The 22,591-nt window shown below is 34.7% G+C and overlaps 1 protein-coding gene across 1 annotated transcript in view; it reads left to right on the top strand.

Moving 5' to 3' along the window:
• CSMD3 (CUB and Sushi multiple domains 3) overlaps positions 1–22,591 on the top strand; it is a 386,198-nt gene that overhangs the window by 222,291 nt on the left and 141,316 nt on the right. Inside the window, exons 18-23 of the mRNA XM_009905784.2 lie at positions 3,462–3,649; positions 4,219–4,407; positions 11,429–11,545; positions 15,437–15,652; positions 16,274–16,462; positions 20,141–20,310. Of these exons, the coding sequence (XP_009904086.2) occupies positions 3,462–3,649; positions 4,219–4,407; positions 11,429–11,545; positions 15,437–15,652; positions 16,274–16,462; positions 20,141–20,310 (1,069 nt within the window). The remainder of the gene's footprint in view (positions 1–3,461; positions 3,650–4,218; positions 4,408–11,428; positions 11,546–15,436; positions 15,653–16,273; positions 16,463–20,140; positions 20,311–22,591) is intronic.

Here is a 22,591-nt window from a genome sequence, read left to right as displayed (position 1 = left end):
TGTCATAAAATTGCACAACCTCTACTACTCTTGTAGGTAAGAGCAATAACAGGAAGATGTGATCCTTTCAGTTCACAGAGAGCTCCTCCCCTCTTATAACTTAATGCCATAATGACATTAGGACACTTCATTGCTGCTCATTTCTGACACTCTTGTTGCTTGCCGTAAATTGGCATGTTGCTCAGATGCAGCCATGCAGAGAGGCAACAGGTTTGTTTGTGCTTATGTTTCTGTGAAGGATCACATTTGAAAAATACGTTGAGATATACTCATGCAAATGCTCTTAGCTGCATAATTACATGTTGGATTTAAAGAAGACATAATGAACTAAATTTTTAGGGTGTTCTGAAGGAAAACATTTTTTGTGAAGTTTGTTTTCTTCTACAGTATTTTTCACATAATGTGTATTTAAATTCTGAGGCGGTCACACAGTGGCTTCTTTTCACAAGCTTACTCTATTCTGCCTGCTTTTGTTGTGCTGCTTCTGCTTCTCCAGCTGGACTTTCTTAACAGAGAAAGTTAACTTTGCTGAAATACATACTTTCAAAACTATAGTCAAGTGGATTCCCTATATGATTAAAAAAAAAAATAAATAATAAAAATTGCCTAGTTCTTTACATTTCAACTTTGTCTTGAAAAAAGCCCAACTCTTTATAGCCTTTCTTGGTGCAAGTAGTAAGACTTGATTCTATTCTATTCTATTCATTATTTGAAATATTTTAAATTTTTTCACTCAGGATAATATATTTATAGTATGTCCAGGATCATTATATCCTTTCATTTTGGTTTCCTAAGAGGGAAGGAACATTTCTTGCTAATAGATACTGCCTGCAGAATGAAACCTTAACATTACACCAGTTCATCACCTGCCCAGTGATTTCCTTTTAATCTCCCATCTTCCTATGACTTCTCTCTTATGTCATTGCCCATGTGTGAGGTACTGCATTCTATGACTGTGCTAAAGTGTTCCTGCATCATGCAGCCAGAGACAGAAGTGAAAAGACATCTACAGGCAAAGTAAATAATAAGAATTAACTTTTGCTATTTCAGAGGTTGTGTGTATAAAGTTTATTCCCATTGCACAAGCACAGCCACTGTATGTAATCTGTTGGATTTTTGTTAGAAATCAGTACCTTTTTAGACTGAGTTGAAATTACAGAAGTGAGAAATATGAGTACCATTCTTCATTGTAATGAGGTGTTTATCATTAAGCCTAATTATAAGTATTTAAATGCTAGGAATGTTAATTGGCAAACTGCTGATTGACATACTAGTCACACTTGACTAATGAGTATACACTGTGCAACAGGGCAGTTTGCTTATATCCTGGAACTGCATTAGGTTGATAGGGTGTCTCTTAAAAACAAAGATGCATATTGTAAATATTAAACAGCTTCATCTGTTCAAATAAGATACATGTGTGTCACCTGCTGTATTAAAGTTTGTTTTGCTGCAGCCTCTTTGAATGAATTTTTGGGAGTCCTCTCTAAGAACAGACCTCACATAACAAGAAAACCATCCAGGTTAATTTAAGGATAGTGACTAGTTAAGTAGGAAAGAACACTGTAGTTGTCTTACACATGCCCAAAGTACTTTTCCTTTATTCTTCTATGAATCCCTTAGTTCTTTTTTCACACCAGAGAATAATGAGGTTGTAGGTAAATACATCAGATAAGTTGAGCATGAAGAGGAAAAGTATTCAAGGAAAAATTATATAAACACTACCCATATCAATTAAATTTAAATTGATCACCGTTGTGAGCCAAAAGATCAAGTAAAGGTATTGTACACAATTGGTCCTTCAAATTTCTTTCAGCTCACCTCACTAAATACTGTTCCTTTTTTTTTTTTTGGTTTTGTTTTGATGTTTCTTTTGGGTTTGTTGTTTGTTTTTTTTTTCTCCTTTGGTGCCTACCAATTTTTTTTTTTTTTCCATCTCTTTATTTTTCTGCTGTTTGTAGTGTTGTATGTAATCCTTCAGCAACAAGTATTTATGAGAGGATTTCTGTCATGTCTTCAGAGACTCAATTTCCTCATATCTTTTCTGGCCTGAGAGTTGCTTTGCATTTCTGAGAGCAATGCCTTTTTACACTTTCTGTCTCAAGCATGCTTTTGATAAAGAAACTACGAAAGCAGAGCAAGACTAAATGATCTCTTTCCAAGATTTCTGCTGTTTTACACAGATAAATAGGAAAAAGTAAACACTGGAAAAAGGAAGTTATTGCTCAGTAGCTTTTTAGTAACATATTGTGAGTTCATGTGGGAACTATAAAAAAAAAAATAATTTCAGTTCTCATCCTTCTAGGCTTATCCTATTTAATTTCTATAATTCTCTAGCACTTTATTTCCTGTACTCTTTTCTATGTTATTTCCTAGGAGTAGGACATGGATAAAAGAGAACATGTTTTGAAGGTTTAATTTGTCTTCTTGTCTTTCACCAGACTCCTTTAGATCTTTAGGCTCAAACCCATGGGACATAAATACTGAAGTACAGAGTTCCTCAGTACATTGGTATTAGTCATGCTGTTCCCTGAATGGATTTCACAAAGCTGAATTAAGCATCTAAGAATCAGAGAGAGAATTAGGAATATCTGAGGGGTCTTTGTAGGATCCTGCTGTTAATTGTTTCCTTTTAATTCTGAAAGGGTTTTTCAATAATCCAATCAGAAAATCCATTAAAGCAGTGTGATTGATGTAAAGTCTGTCATAGCAAGAAAGAAATCACTGTCAAAATACCAAACAGGTGTTTAGTACCGCCAATACCATCTAGGCCTCTAAAGCAAGATGCCTAGCAGCACTGTCACAACCAGCTTTTCCTTGACAGAGAAAGAACACACACTGTCTCTAAACAGGCATTTTGCTTTATAGTGCTTTCTAATAGGGTTTTTCAAAATGTTTTTTTGCCATAACTTAAGCCACAACTTGAACTGAGCCTCAACTAGCACAAAGACAGTGGAGTCTCACAGCAAGCAAACAATTCTATATCTGCTTGTAGCCAATTTGTAGGGTAGAAACTCAGAGTATGATTATTTGATAATATAAAGTACCTTCATGATATTTGTGCCAAATGAAATGGGTACAATAAAAGAGTGAATCAGCATACCCTCTATACAATTTGCCTTAAAAAAAACACAACTATTTTGTACTATAAAATCGTGTATGCAAATAAGATTAATTTTTACTAAAAAACACTGTTTCTGACTCTTCTTTCCTGCCATACAAGGAATTTAAACTTATTTCTCAACTTACTAAGGCACTAACTTGAAATCTGATTATTTTATTAATCACATAGGAAAATTAATACTATTATATTGATATTGCAAAGTAGATTTTTGGTGAAAAAAAATCATCTTATGAGGAAAGGAGCAGAGTGTTTAAATATGGCTTACTTTGTGTGGGTTTATTGAATGTAATTTAACTGCTTCTTATATTTGTGCCTCTGCATGTTTCCTCGACTCCAGATTTCAGACAGAACTCAATTATGATGTTTTGGAAGTTCATGATGGACCCAATTTGTTATCTCCACTTCTGGGCTCTTACAATGGTACACAGGTCCCACAATTCCTATTCAGCAGTAGCAATTTCATTTACCTTCTCTTTACAACGGACAACAGTCGCTCTAACAATGGATTCAAAATTCATTATGAAAGTAAGTCATTCTGAATTTCCCATTCAATTCCCCACTCAATGCTTATCCTAGTCAGAAATATATAAAGGTGCACAGATATTACCTTTGTTAAATTCCTGTTATTTCTCAAACAGGGAAAGATTTAGTGAGTTAAACTGCAAGAGGAATTATCAGTAATTTCAGTTAATTTGATGTTATTGCTTTTCTGCTTCATGCTTTAAGAATCAGGAGATGGGAATGTGTGTTGTGTCTGTGTCTTGCTAGTCTTATCTTTCATACAGTGTGGTTTTGTGTATATAAGATGCATGAGATCATGAAGATTATGAAAATAAAAACAAATATCTGAATTGTTGCCCTGCAGCTCTTGCTGAAGGTAATGGCAAATGCAATTTGCAATAACAGGCTGAAAATCAACATATGGAATTTTTTGACTGTGGATTTTCAGGGATTTAAATACCTGCATGTGTCATTTGTTCTGACATATAGAAGTGTTCTTTCCCCCTTATTCTCACTCACAGTAAAGTGTATTAATTGACAAAAAATATATGTAGGAGATGTTTATTTAACTATTTATTTATTTATTTATCCAGGTGTAACTGTTAATACTTACTCTTGCTTGGATCCTGGCATACCAGTGCATGGACGTCGTTATGGACATGACTTCTCTATAGGTTCCACTGTCTCATTTGGTTGTGATCCAGGTTATAGGCTGAGTCATGAGGAGCCTTTGCTATGTGAAAAAAATCACTGGTGGAGTCACCCACTCCCAACTTGTGATGGTAAGGATGAATGGATAAAATACAAAGTACCTTAACTTATAAACTTTTTGCCAAACTGTTAGTCAAAATAAGTTAAGTAAGCTTATAAAAACTCTAGATTTAGAGAGTGATGAGATATTTAATCATAAGAGTGTAGAGTGTAGTATATTCTTTAAATTAGCAGATTATTGAAAGTATGTATATCTGAACATGTGATACCATGGACTAACTGATTACCAATTAGTTCATGGCACGCAAGGTTAATGTATATCAGCTTGTAAAGCTCTTATTGCTGGCTACGTATATTTGTGATTGGATATTCTTTTATCAACACAGGTGTACTGACATACAAAACCTGAGGTGAGATTTATTTATACTTGACACAAAATCTGCATTTTCTCCCATTTCCTGTTGATCATCATGTTCCTAGCTTGTTAGCAGATCTTGACAAAATCACAGTAGGAAATGATTAATGCCACATCATACCTGATGATTAAGCATATGACTGTTAAACCAGACAAAAATTGTAATGAGTACCAGGGGTGTACATTTTGAACTCTCCAGTATACCACTAAAAAGGCAAAAAATATCAAACAGTTTCAGTCATCTCTTGTTATCTGAATTGTTCATTGTAATCCATTTTCTCAGTTACAGTAATATCAATTATATTGAATATATATATTTTTATATATATATATATTATACATAGCTTAATGGTTTCCCAGTTGTGTTGAGATATATGTCCTCTCAGAATAGCTATTTTTCCTTTGACATGTTACATGCCTGTCTGATGATACAAATGCTATCAGAAATAATGTGTCTACTTAATTCTAGAGTAGTATTTAACAAAAAAAAGTTATCTACTGAACTTTAATGAGCAACATAATTCACACAATATATTTATCTAAAACAGTTCTCAGTGTTTCAGCACACTTAGAAAAAAACTAAATTTGAGCAAAAAGCTTTCTGAGTCATGTGATTTACTATATGGAAATATATTAATTTTCAGTGTACTTCTTTCTTTAAAAAATTTCAGGGGCCTTTCTTGGCTTTTTGCTTGTTTGGGTAGCAAATACAAACAAATGGCTTTGTGTTTAAGTAGGATAAACATGTCAGTATATTTGTGGTTGGAGAAAGGGATGTGAATCAGCACTTTCCTGAAAACAACACTCTCTGGTTCAGCAAGCTCATTTCCTAAAGGATTCTCCTTTTGGTTAGGTTCTTGGAATGAAGAATTGTGGGGTTCCCACAGCTCACAGACAAGGGGACAATATTTTATCGAGTAGGCCATAAACATGCAATCTGTTTTCTTATGGTGATAGGCACTAGATGGTAACCATGTAAAACAAACAGTATTAACACACTCCCTATGAATACTGTGCTCTGCTGTGAGAAATGTCTTCCTCAAGATGCTGAGCTAGCATGCATTTCATTAAGTAAATGAGATTTTGTGTTTTTTTTTTCTCCAGAGCACACTGCTAAATGGCAATTGTCCATTAAATAAATATGCTCTAGAGGCAGGATTAAGTACATTTATTCTAGTAAATTTAATCAATTCATGGTTGAACTAATTTTAATTTCATTGCTGACTTTCTTCTCTGGTGAAATATTTTTAAACAGGAGTCTAGAGTCCTTGCATCCCCAGGGGCAAAAAAAGGCATTTTCTAAATGGACTGTTCTTTACATGAACTGCAAGTATGGGTTTATCTTAATTGCACCACTAATAAACACATTGGTCACCATTCCTGGTCATTCAACACTGACATTTTCAGAGGAGCAACATCCTTTCTTAATTGTTCTTTTTTATAATTGCACAACTTTTTGAGATGTAGACAGGCCATGATAATTGTGCAGAAGAATCACGAATACGAATGTTTGGGAAGAGAAGAGTGTAGGAAAAGAAAACCAACCAAACAAAAACTTCTTAGAAGCAGTTCTTCCTCAGAGTAGAAGATTGTGTTGACTGAAATTCTGTTCTTTGAAGGAATATAATACTTTCATTACGTGTTTGACTGTTAAAACAGATAAGTATCACCAAAAGCTCATCAGGGAAGACACAATTCATTATTTACAGGAACATTTAGATAATGCTGAGAGTGATGGTTCAAAAGTGAGCAAACCATCTCCTTCCCTGAAGAATGGCCTGAGGGGGAGTGATTATGACAGGTTGTATAACTCATTCATATTTGAATAATTGATAGGCATGAACAATTTCATATTTTCTTCACTTGTGATTTCTTAGCACATATATTCTCTGTGTATGTCTGTACACAAACATATGTGACCATAGTCTTACATATACAGAACTACAGCAAAATATTTCTGAAAAACAAACAAGCAAAGAAACAACAAAAATACCCCCAATAATTTTAGAGCTCTCTGGCCTTTGAGTAGAGTCTAATTTTCCTCTGTAACGATAAACATTTTAAGAAAAATATTTTCAGCAGCATCATAGAACAGTTGCAGTTGAAAGGAATGTCAGAATATCATCTCGTTCAAACCTGTATCCTACAAATCAGGTCCACTTTGGATGTTAGATCAGGTTGCTCAGGACTGTATGCAACTGTTTTATCTCCAGGGATGAAAATGCCATTTCTTCTCTGAGTTACTTGTGCTATTGTTTGGACACACAATAGATAGTCTTAATGTCCACTGAGACCTTCCAATATTCCAATTACATTCATTACCTCTCAACCTTTCACTTTGTTGAAAAGTTACTTGAATTTATACAGTACTTGAACTGCTTTATGATTTTTAGGGTACCAACTGTACTTTGTTAAAAAAAATATACAACCATAACAGTAAAGCTGCTTCAAAGAATGAGAAGTAAAACCTATGAGCTTTATCAAACTGTCATTCTCCTTTGAAGAAATTAATTAGTCTGTAGATTGTTAGAAAGATACAGTTAAGCATGCTGTAGAGTTGTTACATATGACCAATTTCTGTCTTACAAAATACTAGGGTTTTTTTCTTTTCAAAAGGGATGGCACTGATCAGGGCCTAGACTTTTGATTTTTTAATTATTTTTGTTACTACTTTGGTTCATGGGTTAACAGGTTTTTTTTAATCCACAGGGAAAAGCAACTTATGTTACTGTGTACCTTTATTAGTTTTGCAATAGTTCATCTGAGGAGGTGATTTGGTTCATACACCATAAACACACAAATAGACATGCAGTAAACAACAATCATTCTTTTCAAATGAGAATGTTACACAAGCTTTTGGAAAACAGCCAAATTTAAGAGAGATAGAAAAGGTTATTTTGAGCTTTGCTTAGAAGATATTACTTATATTACATTTACACCGTTCCTATCTAACTGTACCGTGTGATTTACTGTGCACTTATCTGTCTGGACAGCCTTGAACTTTTTGACTGTAATCTCTCAATTCTTAACAAATAAGGCAAAATGTTGCTCCATCATGTCCTTTCTATATGAATATTATGATAAAATTTTGCTTTTAAGCTTTGAATATGTGTTAGAAAACCTATTCTACCCAATACATGAAATGTTATATTCATTCCATTAAAATGGTAGGAAAATGAATGTAAAAGTTAGATACCTAATTAAGACTACAAAGTGATTTTTCTTTCCTTCATTATAACACGAAATTGTATGTTAATACATAACAACTCATATTCATGATTTGAATTAAAAATAAATATTGTCATTCCACTTGAATTAATTTGCTTAAGAAAGTTAACAAAAAGCAAGTAAAATGTTCAAGAAAGATGGAAAATATTCCATATTTATATTGAAAACACCTAGCTGTCCAAATGAATTGCCAAACATGACTTGTGCCACATCCAGGACACACAGCAGAAATGTTATCTCTAAGCTAAAGTCCATGCATTTATAAAAATAAAACAGTTAAAATCCTGATGCAAATATTCACCGTGGTGGATGCCAGAGCTGGAAATAGGTAGTATTTCCCTTTAAGTTTTAAATAAGATGGTAAAAATAAAAGTTTATGTTATGAGTAATCTACAGTATCCTAGTTTCTATTAAGTTAGTTGCTTGTGTGATATACCTCAACTCCTGATGATTATAATAATTTGATCTAATTGTGGCCTTCCAATATCTTAAGGGGCGTGTAAGAAACCTGGTGAGGGACTTTTTAGGGTGTCAGGGAGTGATAGGGCTAAGGGGAATGTTAAAAAATAATAGAAATGGGTAGGTTTAGATTGGATGTTAGGAAGAAGTTCTTCCCCATGAGGGTGGTGAGACATTGGAACAGGTTGCCCAGGGAGGTGGTGGAAGCCTCATCCCTGGAGGTTTTAAAGGCCAGGCTGGATGTGGCTCTGAGCAACCTGATCTAGTGTGAGGTGTCCCTGCCCATGACAGGGGTGTTGGAACTAGATGATCCTTCAGGTCCTTTCCAACCCTAACAATTCTATGATTCTGTATTGTTATTTGGTTGTTACTACTTAACTGTATCCCATTTTAAGACATATTATGTCTTCTGTAATTAGGGAAGAGAGATGCCAAAATTTCTTTTTCTGTGAAGCACAAATTCTAATTCATTGTTTCAGTAGTTGCTAACTATATTTATATTTCTTTTTTATTATCAAATTTCACAGTAAGTACAAGTCTCCTTTTATTACTTGGAAGCTAGAGTTAATTGAGCAAATGAAAGTAGTTTAGCCTCTGTGTGCTTGTTCACGTGTATTTTATTTAGATTTATATATACACAAGCACATCTGTGTAGTATATGGGGTGCTTGGTGCCGTGGGTTAGTTGTTTGGGTGGTGTTTGATTGGTTGATGGGTTGGACGTGGTGATCTTGAAGGTCTCTTCCAACCTGGTTTATTCTATGTATTCTATTCTATGTATTCTATGTATTAATAGATTTACCTTCTTTTCACTCCATGGTTCTTTCTGAACTTGCATATGTTGTTAGTGCTTGAAACTATTTGTAATACTGTCCTGGTTTTGCTGGGACAGAATCACAGGCCAGCCACGGGCTGCAGGCCATTTGCAGTTCTGAGTCAGCCAGAACAAATGACTTGAGTTGGCTCACAGGTGTATCCCATGCCATGAGCATCACATTCAGTACAAAGGAGGAGAGAGTTAAGGGAGGGAGTATGTGGAAAAATGTGTGAAGATTCTATTTGACTGGTTTTATTTTCATGTGTTTCTGTTTTCTTTTGCACTGTGTAAAAAATGGTATATACTAGTAGTGATATTATATGCTTGGGCTGTTTGCCATCTTATCAGGACCAGTGCACATTTTATATTTCAGATCTGTCAACTTGGCTCAGTTTTATAAAATGCTGGGCCCTTGCTGCCTTTTCTTTTTTTTTTTTTTTTTGCCATCTGTTAGCCTTCACAGAGCTGCACCAAGTGCCTGATGGCATGCCATAGATGTTTTGTCACCATTTGCATTCCTGAAAAGTTTTCCAAATACCCATTCTAAAATGCATTATTTATCTGAGTTGTTTCCTGTGATGATAAAAACTGATTGCATCTTCTTTGCAACAAAATTGATCTAAGGTATAGACAAAGTAGCTAGTTACCATAGCTCCAATAACATGTTATGACCCTAATTCTATTTTACTAATGTCTAAATACAGCAAGATCTGCTGATAAGTGAACAGTACTTACCTTCATTGTCTATCAATCAGAGAAGTGAGGAGGACATTTATTATGTTGGGAGATTATTGCTCTGTGGCAACAGTTATGAGATTGGGCAAGCATGGTCCTAGAATGTCTTGTCTCAACCTATGATACCAAGTCTGTGAATTTCCACTAGACCAAAAAGTCTAAAGTTGGCAAAGGAAATAGCACACAGAGAGAAATCATTAGGTTACCCTGATATATCTACATTTAAAGCAGAAATACGGTTAGCTCAAACAATCAAACAAATGTATATGAGCAAAATAAAGTGATCTTAATTGTAGGATATAGGATGAATTTCTATTTCTGATTTATAAGAAAAATGTAATTAAATGTACATTTCTCTTCATTCAGTGCCTTAAAGATAGTGATGGCAAGCAATGCAGTAACATCACTGTCAAAACTTTGTGATGTTTATGAAAATATTCCACAGTGCTGCTGAAATGTCTGAAAAATGCATGTTTTTCTTTGAGCCAAATGTCTGCTTAGGTACAGGGTAAGACAGAAGGTACAGTCTAGTTATTCTCTCGATTTGCTGCATGGCTTGTCCTGCCGTGACCTTTCGAATATGATGGACAGTGGTTTAGCAACTTCATCAGCCATTTCCCTCAGGACCTGTGGGTAGATGTGGTTGGGTCTCATGGACTTGTGCACCTTCAGGTTCTTTAGATAGTCTCGAACCTGCTCTGTGCTTACAGTGGGTAGATCTTCCTTTCCCACTCCCCATCTGTGTTCTCTGGAGCTTGGAGGATACAGCTAGAGCCCTTGTTGGTGAACAAGGAGGCAAAGTAGTCACTGAAATCCTCTGCCTTCTCCATATCCATACCAACAGCATTAGTGTTTGCTAAACAGAAAACCTTATTGTTAAAAATGGATTTGCTGAATATTGGCTTAGATTAAGCTGTGGGCTCAAACTACTGCTGATACCAATGAAAGTTCTGAAAGGACACTGATTGAGAGCTTGACTGCTTAAGGCTGAAAAGGGAGAGTTTGTGCTAATTACTTTGGAAAAGCTTCTCATATGAAGAACTGCAATCAATCTTCCTAAAGCATTTCAATCTGGTGGCAGTAACAGTTCACTGTGTTGGTTTTGAACCCTGGAGCACGACTGAAATTTTTGGTAATGCAGGTAACTAGAAAAGAAAATGTACAATAAAAAGAATTGATGTTTTTAATCTTGAAACAATGGGGGGGGGGAGTAAAAATTAAGATTTGCTTTATAATTTATGCCTTTCTGAGATAACCTGTATTCAGAGAACTATGATTCAATAACTCTACTTGGTACTGAGTTTTAATCCAGATAATTCTAAGGTATGAGAGCCTTTTTATTACTAAATGTTGCTCAACTTAGTATTTCAAAAGCTTATACAAGGTTCTTGTTTTCTCTTATCTCTTAGTTAATTATTAATTTTCTGTATTATTTCCAGCCTTATGTGGTGGAGACGTTAGAGGACCCAGTGGAACAATTTTGTCACCTGGTTATCCTGATCTGTATCCAAATTCACTCAATTGTACATGGACTGTGGATGTCACCCATGGAAAAGGTAAAAAAATAACGCCCTCCCCCCCCCTTCTAGATGAATAAACATGTAAGTCCAGTGTTCTGGATCTAAGTTATCATCAATAAAATAGGAACTGGACTGCTGATTTTGTGATTCTTTTTGTTGCAGTAATTCCTAGAATTCCAGAAGTGCACCAGACCCTAATGCTTTCCACAGAACAGAAAATCCTTAGGTTGTTTACAGTCCAAGTAACAGGCAGTTGGATACATGCACATTAATTCACACATGTGAAAGAAGGTTCATACTTTCTCTGTTACTGAGGAAATGACAGAGAGCTGTTAGCTTGAAGCAATAATTCATATTTAGACTTTGTATCAACAGAAGAATCTGCAGTGAAAACCTAAGTGAAGATATTCAAATTATGGCATACAAAAAGAATGAAGTTAATGAGTTGTTTAAAAGATTGTTGATATTTTATTTTAAATGTGGGAGTGATTGCATAGTACAATGAGTCAAAAAGCTAGAGAAGCATAAGAATTAAACATTAACTGAATGAGAGAAATAGAGATAGGTGTCATAAATTGAATATAAGTAGGATAAGATATGAATTAAAAAAAAAAGCATCTGTAACACTGGAAAGAATATGGAGAAAGAATGAGAGGGAGAAGGAGGACATGTTCAATTGTGAATTTCATCAGTTGCCTCTGTGAAGGTGTGAAAAATGTGACAAAGTATACTGATGACACTTGTTGATAACATGAAAAAGACTTCCCCTCACAAACAATTGTGCTGACCTGTGATTCCTTTTTTCTGTTTTGTTCTTGAAATCGTATTTGGAGTCTTCAAGAGATGGCTTCTACTGGCTGTTAACTAGCAATATGACTTTTAAAAACCAGTTTTCTTTAAACTTTTTTTTCAGACAAAGTTTGATAGTTCAGTGTGAGACTAACAAAAAACCCATTTGTAGCGGCAGAATTCTGTGGGGTAATTTGGTAAAATTGGTACTCAGGAAAATTGATTGAAACATTCATTTGAATTAAACCTTGAGTTCGGTGTTTGAACAATACTCAGTGAATCCCAGCTTTGATTTTGCTGCAATCACATTATTTTGGGTCACTACCACAAATTTCTTTGGCATTTCTGATTTTGGTGTTGCTGTATATATGCATGCATAAAAATGGCAAAAATTAATTTGGAGTGAAGCAAATGCAGCAACTATAGCATGAATGTCAGCCTCATTCTGCTAATACCACATTTTTCTTTTAAGAGCTTTCTTTTTCTTGTCATCAACACTGTCTTCTATGTAAAACTACAATTAAAAAAAAACCAACAAAAACAACAACAACAAAAACCAACCAAACAAAAACACACTGAAGAGTTTATCAATCCCAAAGCTGAATTAGCTCAAAGGACATGTAAACTGACTTTGATACCAAAATTCAGTATGTAATTTTTACTGCTTTATTGTCACATCATCTAGAAAAATAAATAGGCATGTTAAAGCAGATTATTAGCTTTTCTCAGGTGTTTAAAAATGCAGAATAGATTCACTGGATTATCTATTTCTGTGGCTTCTTTAAAAGGAAGCACATTCTAGAGTTGTCTAAGATACAAAGGATTTCTCTTGTTGCTCCCACTTTTGTCCAACTAACAGAGCGAGCTGGTCACACAAACTAATGTGGACAATGACACGTGTTTTCTCTGCATGCAAGCACCAGCAGCACTGAAATACCATAAGCAACAACAGGCAGCCAAATCATTTTTCTGTAGCTGGGCTGTTGGGAGCAGGAGTTTGCTAGGAGTAACACAGACTTGCACATGCAGATGCTTCCACAACATTCCAAGTTCTGGCCCAGGGGCTGACCCCCTGATCCCACTCCCTCCAGGTGCTGCCCCTGTGTGACCAGTGGCCCTTTTTCCAGTTGTTGGCCCCTGAACTCATCCTGACTACCAGGTAATCCATAATAAATTTCACTAGTGGTCACATGTGTGCTCACAGTCTGGGTAGAGGACACACCTTAATACTAAATAGTTAGGAATGGAGTTTTAAAAATATTAAAGAGGATCCAGTGGTTAGGTGCATGGATTAGTAAGAGAAGCTTAACACTTTTCATCTTCCTGCACTTTTTTTCTCCCTTATCCACTATGATCTCTCCCCTTACCTGTCTTTGACTCTAAACATCCCCCCACAAACTTTTGAAGCCTTCAAATACTATTTAAAAATCTCATATTAGATTTTACATAATCTCATGAATTCCCTTAAATGCTCCACTGTAAATTTCTAATTTCCATGAGACCTAAGATAATCTTCTTTCCTCTATTCTAATCAGTTACTAAGTTCCCGTTGAACTGCTACAAGATTACACTGATATATTCAGTGGCCCATCAGTCAGAAACATAAGAGTTCTGGTTTTAGTGTCTCCACTAAATCCTGTTCATTAAAGCTTATATGTATATAATTTATTCCTTCTCTTGTTTATTGGTTTTGCTTTCTATACTGAAAGGTCCTTGACTAGGCACTGTTATAAACTGTCATTACATTACAGATACCCTTACAATACCTTCTAAAGCTGCATGTGAACTCTGGAAAAGATAATCCCCAACACCTAAAGGGGCTCATGGTTCCTATGTTTAGACAGCTGGGTCAAGCACAGTAGCTTCAGTGTTGGATTTTGATGCCCTGTTTATGATGTTGTTGGGGGGAGGCAGAGGAACTAGGGAGGGGAGGTATTTATTTGCTTCTTTATTAAATTATGTCTGCTATTAAAAGTCTGTTGTCTGTGACAGTAAGATCATTAATCTTCATATACTATGTTAACCTTCAATCACATGAATGGATCTTTCTAAGCATTACATCATTGGCTATATTTTACAGAATCTGAATCATTGGCTTCTAATAGATGATAACCCTGAAAATGTTATTACACTAAAGGTCTCAATAATCCCATGAATTAGCTAATGTCTTCTCCTGCTTCTTTTTGTTGACTTTTCTGTGCATTCTACCCAAACATCATGGTCTGACTCTTAATTACAGAAATGCAGAAAAAGAATAATTTAATTGCCAGTCTTGACCTTTAAGTCTTTTTATTGTTAATGTGTTTCAGAACATATCTTCTTTTCTAAATGTCTCATGGTTTGCAAAAATCCATGCTGTTGATGTATGCCACATGTTATGGAGAGGAAGTGCTGTTGTTACTCTGTGTGCCATTAAAATATGTCATACATTTTATAACCTGTCCTTTACTGCTGCTATATGAAGATACTGGTAACTGTAAGAAATAATCACAGGATCACAGGATGTTAGGGATTGGAAGGGACATCCCAAGATCATCGAGTCCAACCCCCCTGACAGAGCAGGACCATAGAATTTGGCACAGGACGCACAGAATGTTTACCTTTCCCATTCTGCCATAAAATGTTTTTTCATTTTCTATACCTGTAGTCCATCACTGGATTTTACATAAAATTGGTAGTATATGTTTTTTAATTCCACAAATCAAGCATCATGAGGAGAAAGTTCTTCACCGAGAGAGTAATTTGTCATTGGAACAGGCTGCCCAGGGAGGTGGTGGAGTCACCATCCCTGGAGGTGTTCAAGAGGGGATTGGACATGGCACTTGGTGCCGTGGTCTAGTCATGAGGTCTGTGGTGACAGGTTGGACTCGATGATCTTTGAGATCTCTTCCAGCCTTAGTGATACTGTGATACTGTGATCCACATTTTGCAGACAAAGGCAAAAGTGAAAGGTACTGTCAAACCTCAAAGACCTGCCAAAAAGATATTTTAATACTAAAAATCAGGATACATTTTTTTTAATAGAGTATCTTCATTTCCTGAACCATGATTTTTTATATTGAAATTAATTAATACTTGACTTAATTAAATTGATGTTAATGGTGTGATATGTAAATCTAATTCTACTTTTTCTAACAGGAGTACAGTTCACCTTCTACACATTTCATTTGGAGGATCATCATGACTACTTACTAATAACAGAGAATGGCAGTTTCACACAGCCATTAGCACGTCTTACAGGCTCAGAGCTTCCTTCACCAATCAATGCTGGCCTCTATGGAAATTTCAGGGCTCAGCTGCGCTTTATTTCAGATTTTTCAATATCATATGAAGGATTTAATATTTCTTTCTCTGGTAAGGAAATACCTGTAATACCTGACTCCTGGGGGAAAAAAAAAAAAAAAAAAAAAAGAAAAAAAAATGGTTTTTTTTAAGCATTTTGTATAAAGAGAAAAAAAAATAATTAAATTGAAGTGATTTTGATGAATGTATATACTGAATCATAAAATTACATAAGTTATTTCCTAAGCACAATAATATCAAAGCAAGCAAACCTCCATGCCTCTGTAGAGACATTTCTGCTACATGATAAATAAGATGGCAGTAAGCTGTAAAATCGAGGGGGAAGAAACAAAACTAATCTAATTTTTTTTAGTGAAATTTCAGTCCAAGTGTCAATTATTTAGGCTTTTATGCTGTGCCATTGTTTTATGTACCTGGTACATTTATGCCTCTTACAAGAATGATAAAGCATGTTATGTTATGCATCTTTAAAATGCTGTGAATGCATTCATTACTCTTACTTTTTAATGTAGTATAATTACCACTTTAACATTCACATGTTCATTTTGGTTTTAAATCTAAAATCTGCATTGTTGGTCAAGTGGAAATTACTGAACTGTGAGATTAGAAATGTGACTGATAGCAAAAATGATCTTTTCACTCATGCAAACTGACTTGCTCTCTTGTTCCCAGAGTATAATCTTGAACCTTGTGAAGATCCGGGGATCCCTCAATTTGGTAACAGAGCAGGATTTAATTTTGGAGTGGGAGATATTCTGACATTCTCCTGTTCAGCTGGATATCGTTTAGAAGGAGCTTCAGAAGTTATTTGTCTTGGTGGTGGCCGACGAGTATGGAGTGCACCTCTGCCAAGGTGTGTGGGTACGTGGTCAGCTGCTTTCATTTGCTTGTATGTGTAGTCATTGTCCATGGATTTGCAGATTTACAGCATGGAAAAGCATGGTAATTCACCTTATACTTATTAGTGTACTCACATTCTCCATATCTCCTTAGCCATTTTATTCAATCTTTTCAAAAGATATTTAGTATTGGAACTAGTAGTGGACTTCGTAGCTTACACCTGAAGACATTTCACATTGAGGGCACAATGTTAACTCCTCTTATTTTGATTAATATGTTAGGAAAATTGTGTATAAACTTAAATCAGCATTTAGCAGTTCAAATGCCTAATAATTGCCTTCCTCCTCCGCCATACAATCTTCTGATGGATATTAGTATTACAAAATTTTGTAAATGTAGTTAGAGCACTTAAACTAAGTTCAACCCAGGCTTCCTCTGAAAGTTAGAGAACCATATCCTCCAAACATCCTCAATATTGTTGTCCAGTTTTTAGAATGATAGCTAAGATAACCAACAGGAACCATTTTCTGGTAGAGGTAGCATTGACTAGAAATTGAACTTTTAATGCTAACCTTGTCTGAGCTGAATTCTTCCTTATCACCTTGATTTTCTGTTCTTTTGAAACTATTAACAAAAGCCCTAAAAAATTGAAATAGTTACTTAGCTGCCTGCATTTTTTTCCTTTTAATTATTCAAGAATATATGGTATATGGAAAAGCTTCTGTATGAAAATACCTCTATCAAGATGCAATTGAAATATTTCAATTTTTTATATGGAGTTGCATATTAAAACACAAGTTTCTTTCATAATTTGATTGTATAATAGCTCTTGATTGATTATCTGCTTCCTCCTACCTAACGTTAGTTGGTTTATGATGATTTTAATTTCCAAACTATTCCTATGCTTCTCTTGGTATAACAAATGTTCTGAATTTCACATATGCAGAAGGAGCATTATGGTTTAGAAGCTGAGTTAGTGTAATGCATGAATAAAAAATATTTTTGTGCTGTGGCTGATGAATTTTTAACCATAAGAATAATAACGAATGCATGCAGTTGTGAAGAGAGGTTAAATTTTAGTAATAAATTTCTGCAAGCAGTAGTATACTGAAAATGAATTAGTAAATTACCAGTAAAGAAGAACTCGTGCAGAAACATAAATGAGGAAAAAAATATTGCTATTTAGTTTACATGATACAGAAAATCATGTTTGTGTGTCTGATCTTTTGGAGCATTATGACAGGAAATATAAAATAAAAGCTAAAAAGCATTATTCTTGCTGGTTGAAGGAGACAGTGTGCCTTTCATTTTCTCAGTCAGCATAGGGTTCATTGTACTTAAGTCTTTCAGGTTACCCAAACCGCTTGGAAAACCTCTGGTGAGCTTATAAATCCAGAAACAGTGATTTACTTCACTCTGTGTGTTACATCCTTGTAATTTATAGAAAGCTGAATTAAAGTGTTTGTGGAAACATAGTTTCAGCTGAAATAAGTGGATTTACTGTTTAAAACCCTTGCATCAAACTAACCTGAGCTTCATTTCTATTGTGTAGGGAACGTTATTAAAATGAAATATTAAGACTGCAGAAATGTTTGTAACAGCTCTAAGTATGTTTTTAAAGGATCATCACAGGCTTTCAGTTCCTTTATGATTTTCATTTTACGCAAAAAATAGTGTTTTGTCCTTTATTTTGTCTCTTCTATATGTCCCTCTGCAAACTTTCACTAAATTTTACCCTCGCGTGTCTCTTCAGTCTCTTTTTTCTGTCACTTGCTGGAATAAGTTTGGGCTGGAAGAGACCTACCACAGGCAGGGAAAACTTCCACGAGAACAGGTTGCTCAGTTCCCAATTCTACCTCACCTTGAACCTTTCCAAGCAAGGCATCCACAATGTGGCATGGTTCTCAACTATTCGTTAAAAGTGTCCTAACAGTTGGCTCACTGTTGTGTTCAGATTTAAAAATTTGTTTTGAATTATAGCTTGAACAAAAACAGAGTCTTTGGATTAAATTAATACCACAATTACTTTGTGCCTTTTGACTTTCCTTTTTCTCTGGATTGGGAATGGGTATCCCACAAACTTGAAATTACAATTATCTTACTCCTATGTGTTGTAAAAACTGACCTGTGCATCTTCAGACTGCAAGTAACTACTTATTTTGGAATGAAATAAAAGGATAAACATGATCATGTGGACTACAAGGTCTTTCCCTTCTGTCTAGATTGTGTATCCAACTGTTCTGAGAAAAGTGATGATATCTGAATTATTTGGGTATTTGTTCTGTATTGCTGTTGAGTTAAAGATAACCATCAAACATTTTGTCTGCTTTTATCTGTATCTGATTAGCTTTCTGAACAATGTTTGGTTTAGCTACATGCAGAGAGAATTACTAACCTTTTTTTTTTTAATCATATAAAGATTTTTTGTTTGTTTGTTTATAAACTTTGTATTCAAAATGTATATTTCAATATTCTATATTTTGCACAAACAAGCCTGGCGTAGGAATTACAATGATGTTAACAATCAGCGAGAGCTCTCAAGTACCATTGGTTATTTAAATATCTTTTCAAGCCATTAAATGCACCACAGAGCTCTTCACAGTACAAATTCTTATTCTATGACATAAACTAATTTCTCATGCCGAAGTAACCGAGGCACATTCTTGTGAGACCAAGAATATTGAAGTGATCCTGAAAACAAACATAAACCCAGAAAACCCAGTGTAACACTTAGTACAAATCTGTTGAAGACAGAGGAAATGCTCTTTTCTTTGCACTATAATGCAAGGCTATAATGTCAAGACTAAATAAAAATAGGGGGAAAGAATTGTAGCAGTTTTTCAGTGTCCTGGTAAAATGTCTGGTAAAACACCATGCTGAAAATGTCTTAATTAAAACTATGTAAGAAGTCCAAAATATGCTAGTAAATGAGAGTTAGTGATGAATAGCTAATGTAGGATTGCCACAAGGTTTTATGCTTTTGGAATTTTTTTGTAATTAAAGTCCTTAATTATAAGGCTTCTTTTTAGGAATAATAACAGTATTACTTGGAAATACTTTCCCATTTGTTAGTTTTAACTCTTAATCATAAATCTGTTTTATTACTTTTTCTGTTTGTTTGTTTCCCCCTTGGAAATTTTGCTGCCTCTTTAGGGAATATATTTTCTATTGTTTAGATTTTAGTTATAACACAGTTCTCTACTATAATTCATCCAATTGACCCTGTTGTTTATTTTAGTGAATGAATATTGTAGGAAAATTACCTTTTTTCATTGGTCCGTATTAAAATCTGTGCATTTGCATGTATAAATAAATTCATAAGCATATAAACTCCTAGATTATATTGACTTTCTTTGAAATTCTTTGTGGATTTCTGTACTGGAAAAATAAAAACAAATATGTTTCCTTCAAAACAAAGTTCGATAAGGATCCTTTAAGGCATTATAATCATGGAATGTATCATTATTATGATTATAACTCTTCATATCATATAACATACTTTTATTAAAGTATTGCTCTTTAGAGATATTCCTGTAGCCTTCATTCACTCTCATTAACATATATTTAGATATAAATCTTAGATACCAATAAATGTTAATGGTGTTGAACTAGGTTGCATTAACATTCCCATTATTACCATTACTGAACGTGTTTATGTTTTCTATTAAAATATACCTTAATATTTTCTTTTAATTGCAGCTGAATGTGGAGCATCCACAACAAATAACGAAGGCATCTTACTGTCCCCCAATTATCCTCTTAACTATGAAAACAATCATGAATGCATTTATAGCATTCAGGTACAAGCAGGGAAAGGAATAAATATTTCTGCCAGAACATTTCACTTAGCCCAAGGAGATGTTCTTAAGGTATGTAAGCACAAAAAAAAGTATCTGCTATTTCTAAATTTGAATTGCAACATGTTAAATTTTATATTAACCATCTCCTAGAAATATATGTATGTAAACCAGTTCCATTTCTAATGTGTTAAAAATAAGGCAACTTGAGAAGCTTCCATAATCTGTTTCTTAAAACATGTGTATTTCTTACCAAATGTTTCCTTAATCTGTGTTTATGTTCTGTTCTTAGTGTTGAATTTTAGTCTGCTGCATCTTTTGTAAATTTTGTTTTCTTCCTCAGTATCTTCATAGCTTGATCTGTGATATAAACATAATAAACATTACGCCCAGAAGCTTAATTTAATGCACTGTCTACATACTATATTTTGAGCATGAGATCTACCCTTTTAATAATTCTACTCGTGTGTGGTATGAAACATCTGCAAAATGATAACCATATCAACTACACTTTGTATGAACACTTTGTACTGAAATCAGCTGAGTATATATGTATTCATTTATGTAAAAGATTTTTTCATACACTTTCATGATTTAGTGGAGGAAAGGTAGCCTTTACTAAAATTGAAGCTTAAACAAATTCTCTAAGTAGATTTTAACATGAATAAAACGTACCTATACATGGTGCTAATTAATGAATAATTTCCTTTAAGCTTCAAAAAGCCTAACCCCCTACCCCAAAAAAGTCCTACAGGCAAATGTGAACCTAAACCAAAGGAGAAAGGAATACTAAGTATGAAAAAGACCAAGGTAGAAACAGAATGTCCATTTCTTATGGGGATGATTTGTAGTATTGTATTTGTAGTTGGTTATGTGCTTGGCAGTATGCGGAGTGAAAGCTGATGTAACAGATGAGATTGCACCTATGCAGAAAAACAAAATAAACTATTATTTTTATACTGTAGTGAAGCAGTCTTGCTCTATCCTACAAAATCAGTCAGCAAAGCAAATAGAAGAAATGACATCAAGGGTTTCTTCCTCTGTGCTTGGCTCACTACTCTATGCTCCTTCAAAATATGAAGGAGTAAATTTTACTTCATTTGTTTACTCTCACCTGTGAGACAGATTAAAATGTGTGGATGTGACTCAGCTTTTGAGGGATTTTGTGCAAAGAATTAGAAAGGAGGTGCCCTTTGGGACCTTTGGCTAATCTTTGTCTTAAGAGTCTCAACATCTGCTATCATAATCCTTTTAGGAATCGCTTCCTGAAAACATAAGTGAGAAATAGGCAATAAATGTAGGGGGACAGAAAAAAACCCCAAACATATGGGTCCTTTTCTGTCTTTATATTAGTGTTTCTATTTGTATGTGATATAAATGATACATTTGACAGGGTGTTGACAGTCTCAGCTCTGAGCTGCTGATTTTATGTTATTTCTTCTTTATATAAAGGCACAGATCTTCATATCCATATGCCTTTTATGTTCCAAAGGCAATTCTTAAAAATAGTTTGATTGAAATGCATGAATTAAATACATTCACTTTATACTAATTCCTTGCTAAAATGTTGTGGAGTTAAATCAATTAGAAGAAAAAAGGCCATTCATTTCCTTTTTTTTTTCCCCTATTTTTTTTTTCTGCTCTATTTTTTTTTTTTTTTAAATAGACACCTTTGAGAGCTTAGTGTGGAAGTCCAAGCCCCTACCCCAAGGCAGCTTTGCTGTGTCAACACCAGCTGTCATTGTTCTTGCTTTAGTTACTTTATTCTTGTTTCAGTTGTGAGTGTAGTAGGCTGGGGCAGTCAGGCGTTGTCTGACCTTGCCTACTGGGCCAGTGTGTTGAGACAATCTGATACCTCCTTGTCCTGAAGAAAATATTGTGAGTTGGGATGATTAGGCCCTCCCTAATTCCTAAATTCCACACCTGGAACTTCCACTGCCTAAGCTTCTTGCCTGGATCATAAGCCCACTCTGAAAGTTATTAAGATCACCTGACAAGAATTGCAGCCACAGTGGCAAAATACTGACCAAACTATCAAAGTAAATATCAAAGGGAGGCCCTTTAGATCTCTGGGATTGCAGCAGGCTGTTAACCTGTATTTCAAAACATAGATTCACAGCAGTGAAGGAACAGAGTAATTTAGTATAATTTGAGTAATTTAGTATAATTTGATTTTGCAACATTCAGTTGGAAGGGTGAGCTTCACCATAGTTTGATCTCATGACATTCAAGCATTATCAAGTACAGCATTTTACTATATTCTGCAGAGGATGAAACATCTTAATCATAAATTAACCCCTCTGTGTGTGTGCACCATTTTATTTGCAAACTTTGTTGAATCTTTAATTAAATG

Source organism: Dryobates pubescens, chromosome 14 (assembly GCF_014839835.1).
Source record: "Dryobates pubescens isolate bDryPub1 chromosome 14, bDryPub1.pri, whole genome shotgun sequence".
NCBI lineage: Eukaryota > Metazoa > Chordata > Aves > Piciformes > Picidae > Dryobates > Dryobates pubescens.
This window is presented reverse-complemented; position numbering and strand designations above follow the sequence as displayed.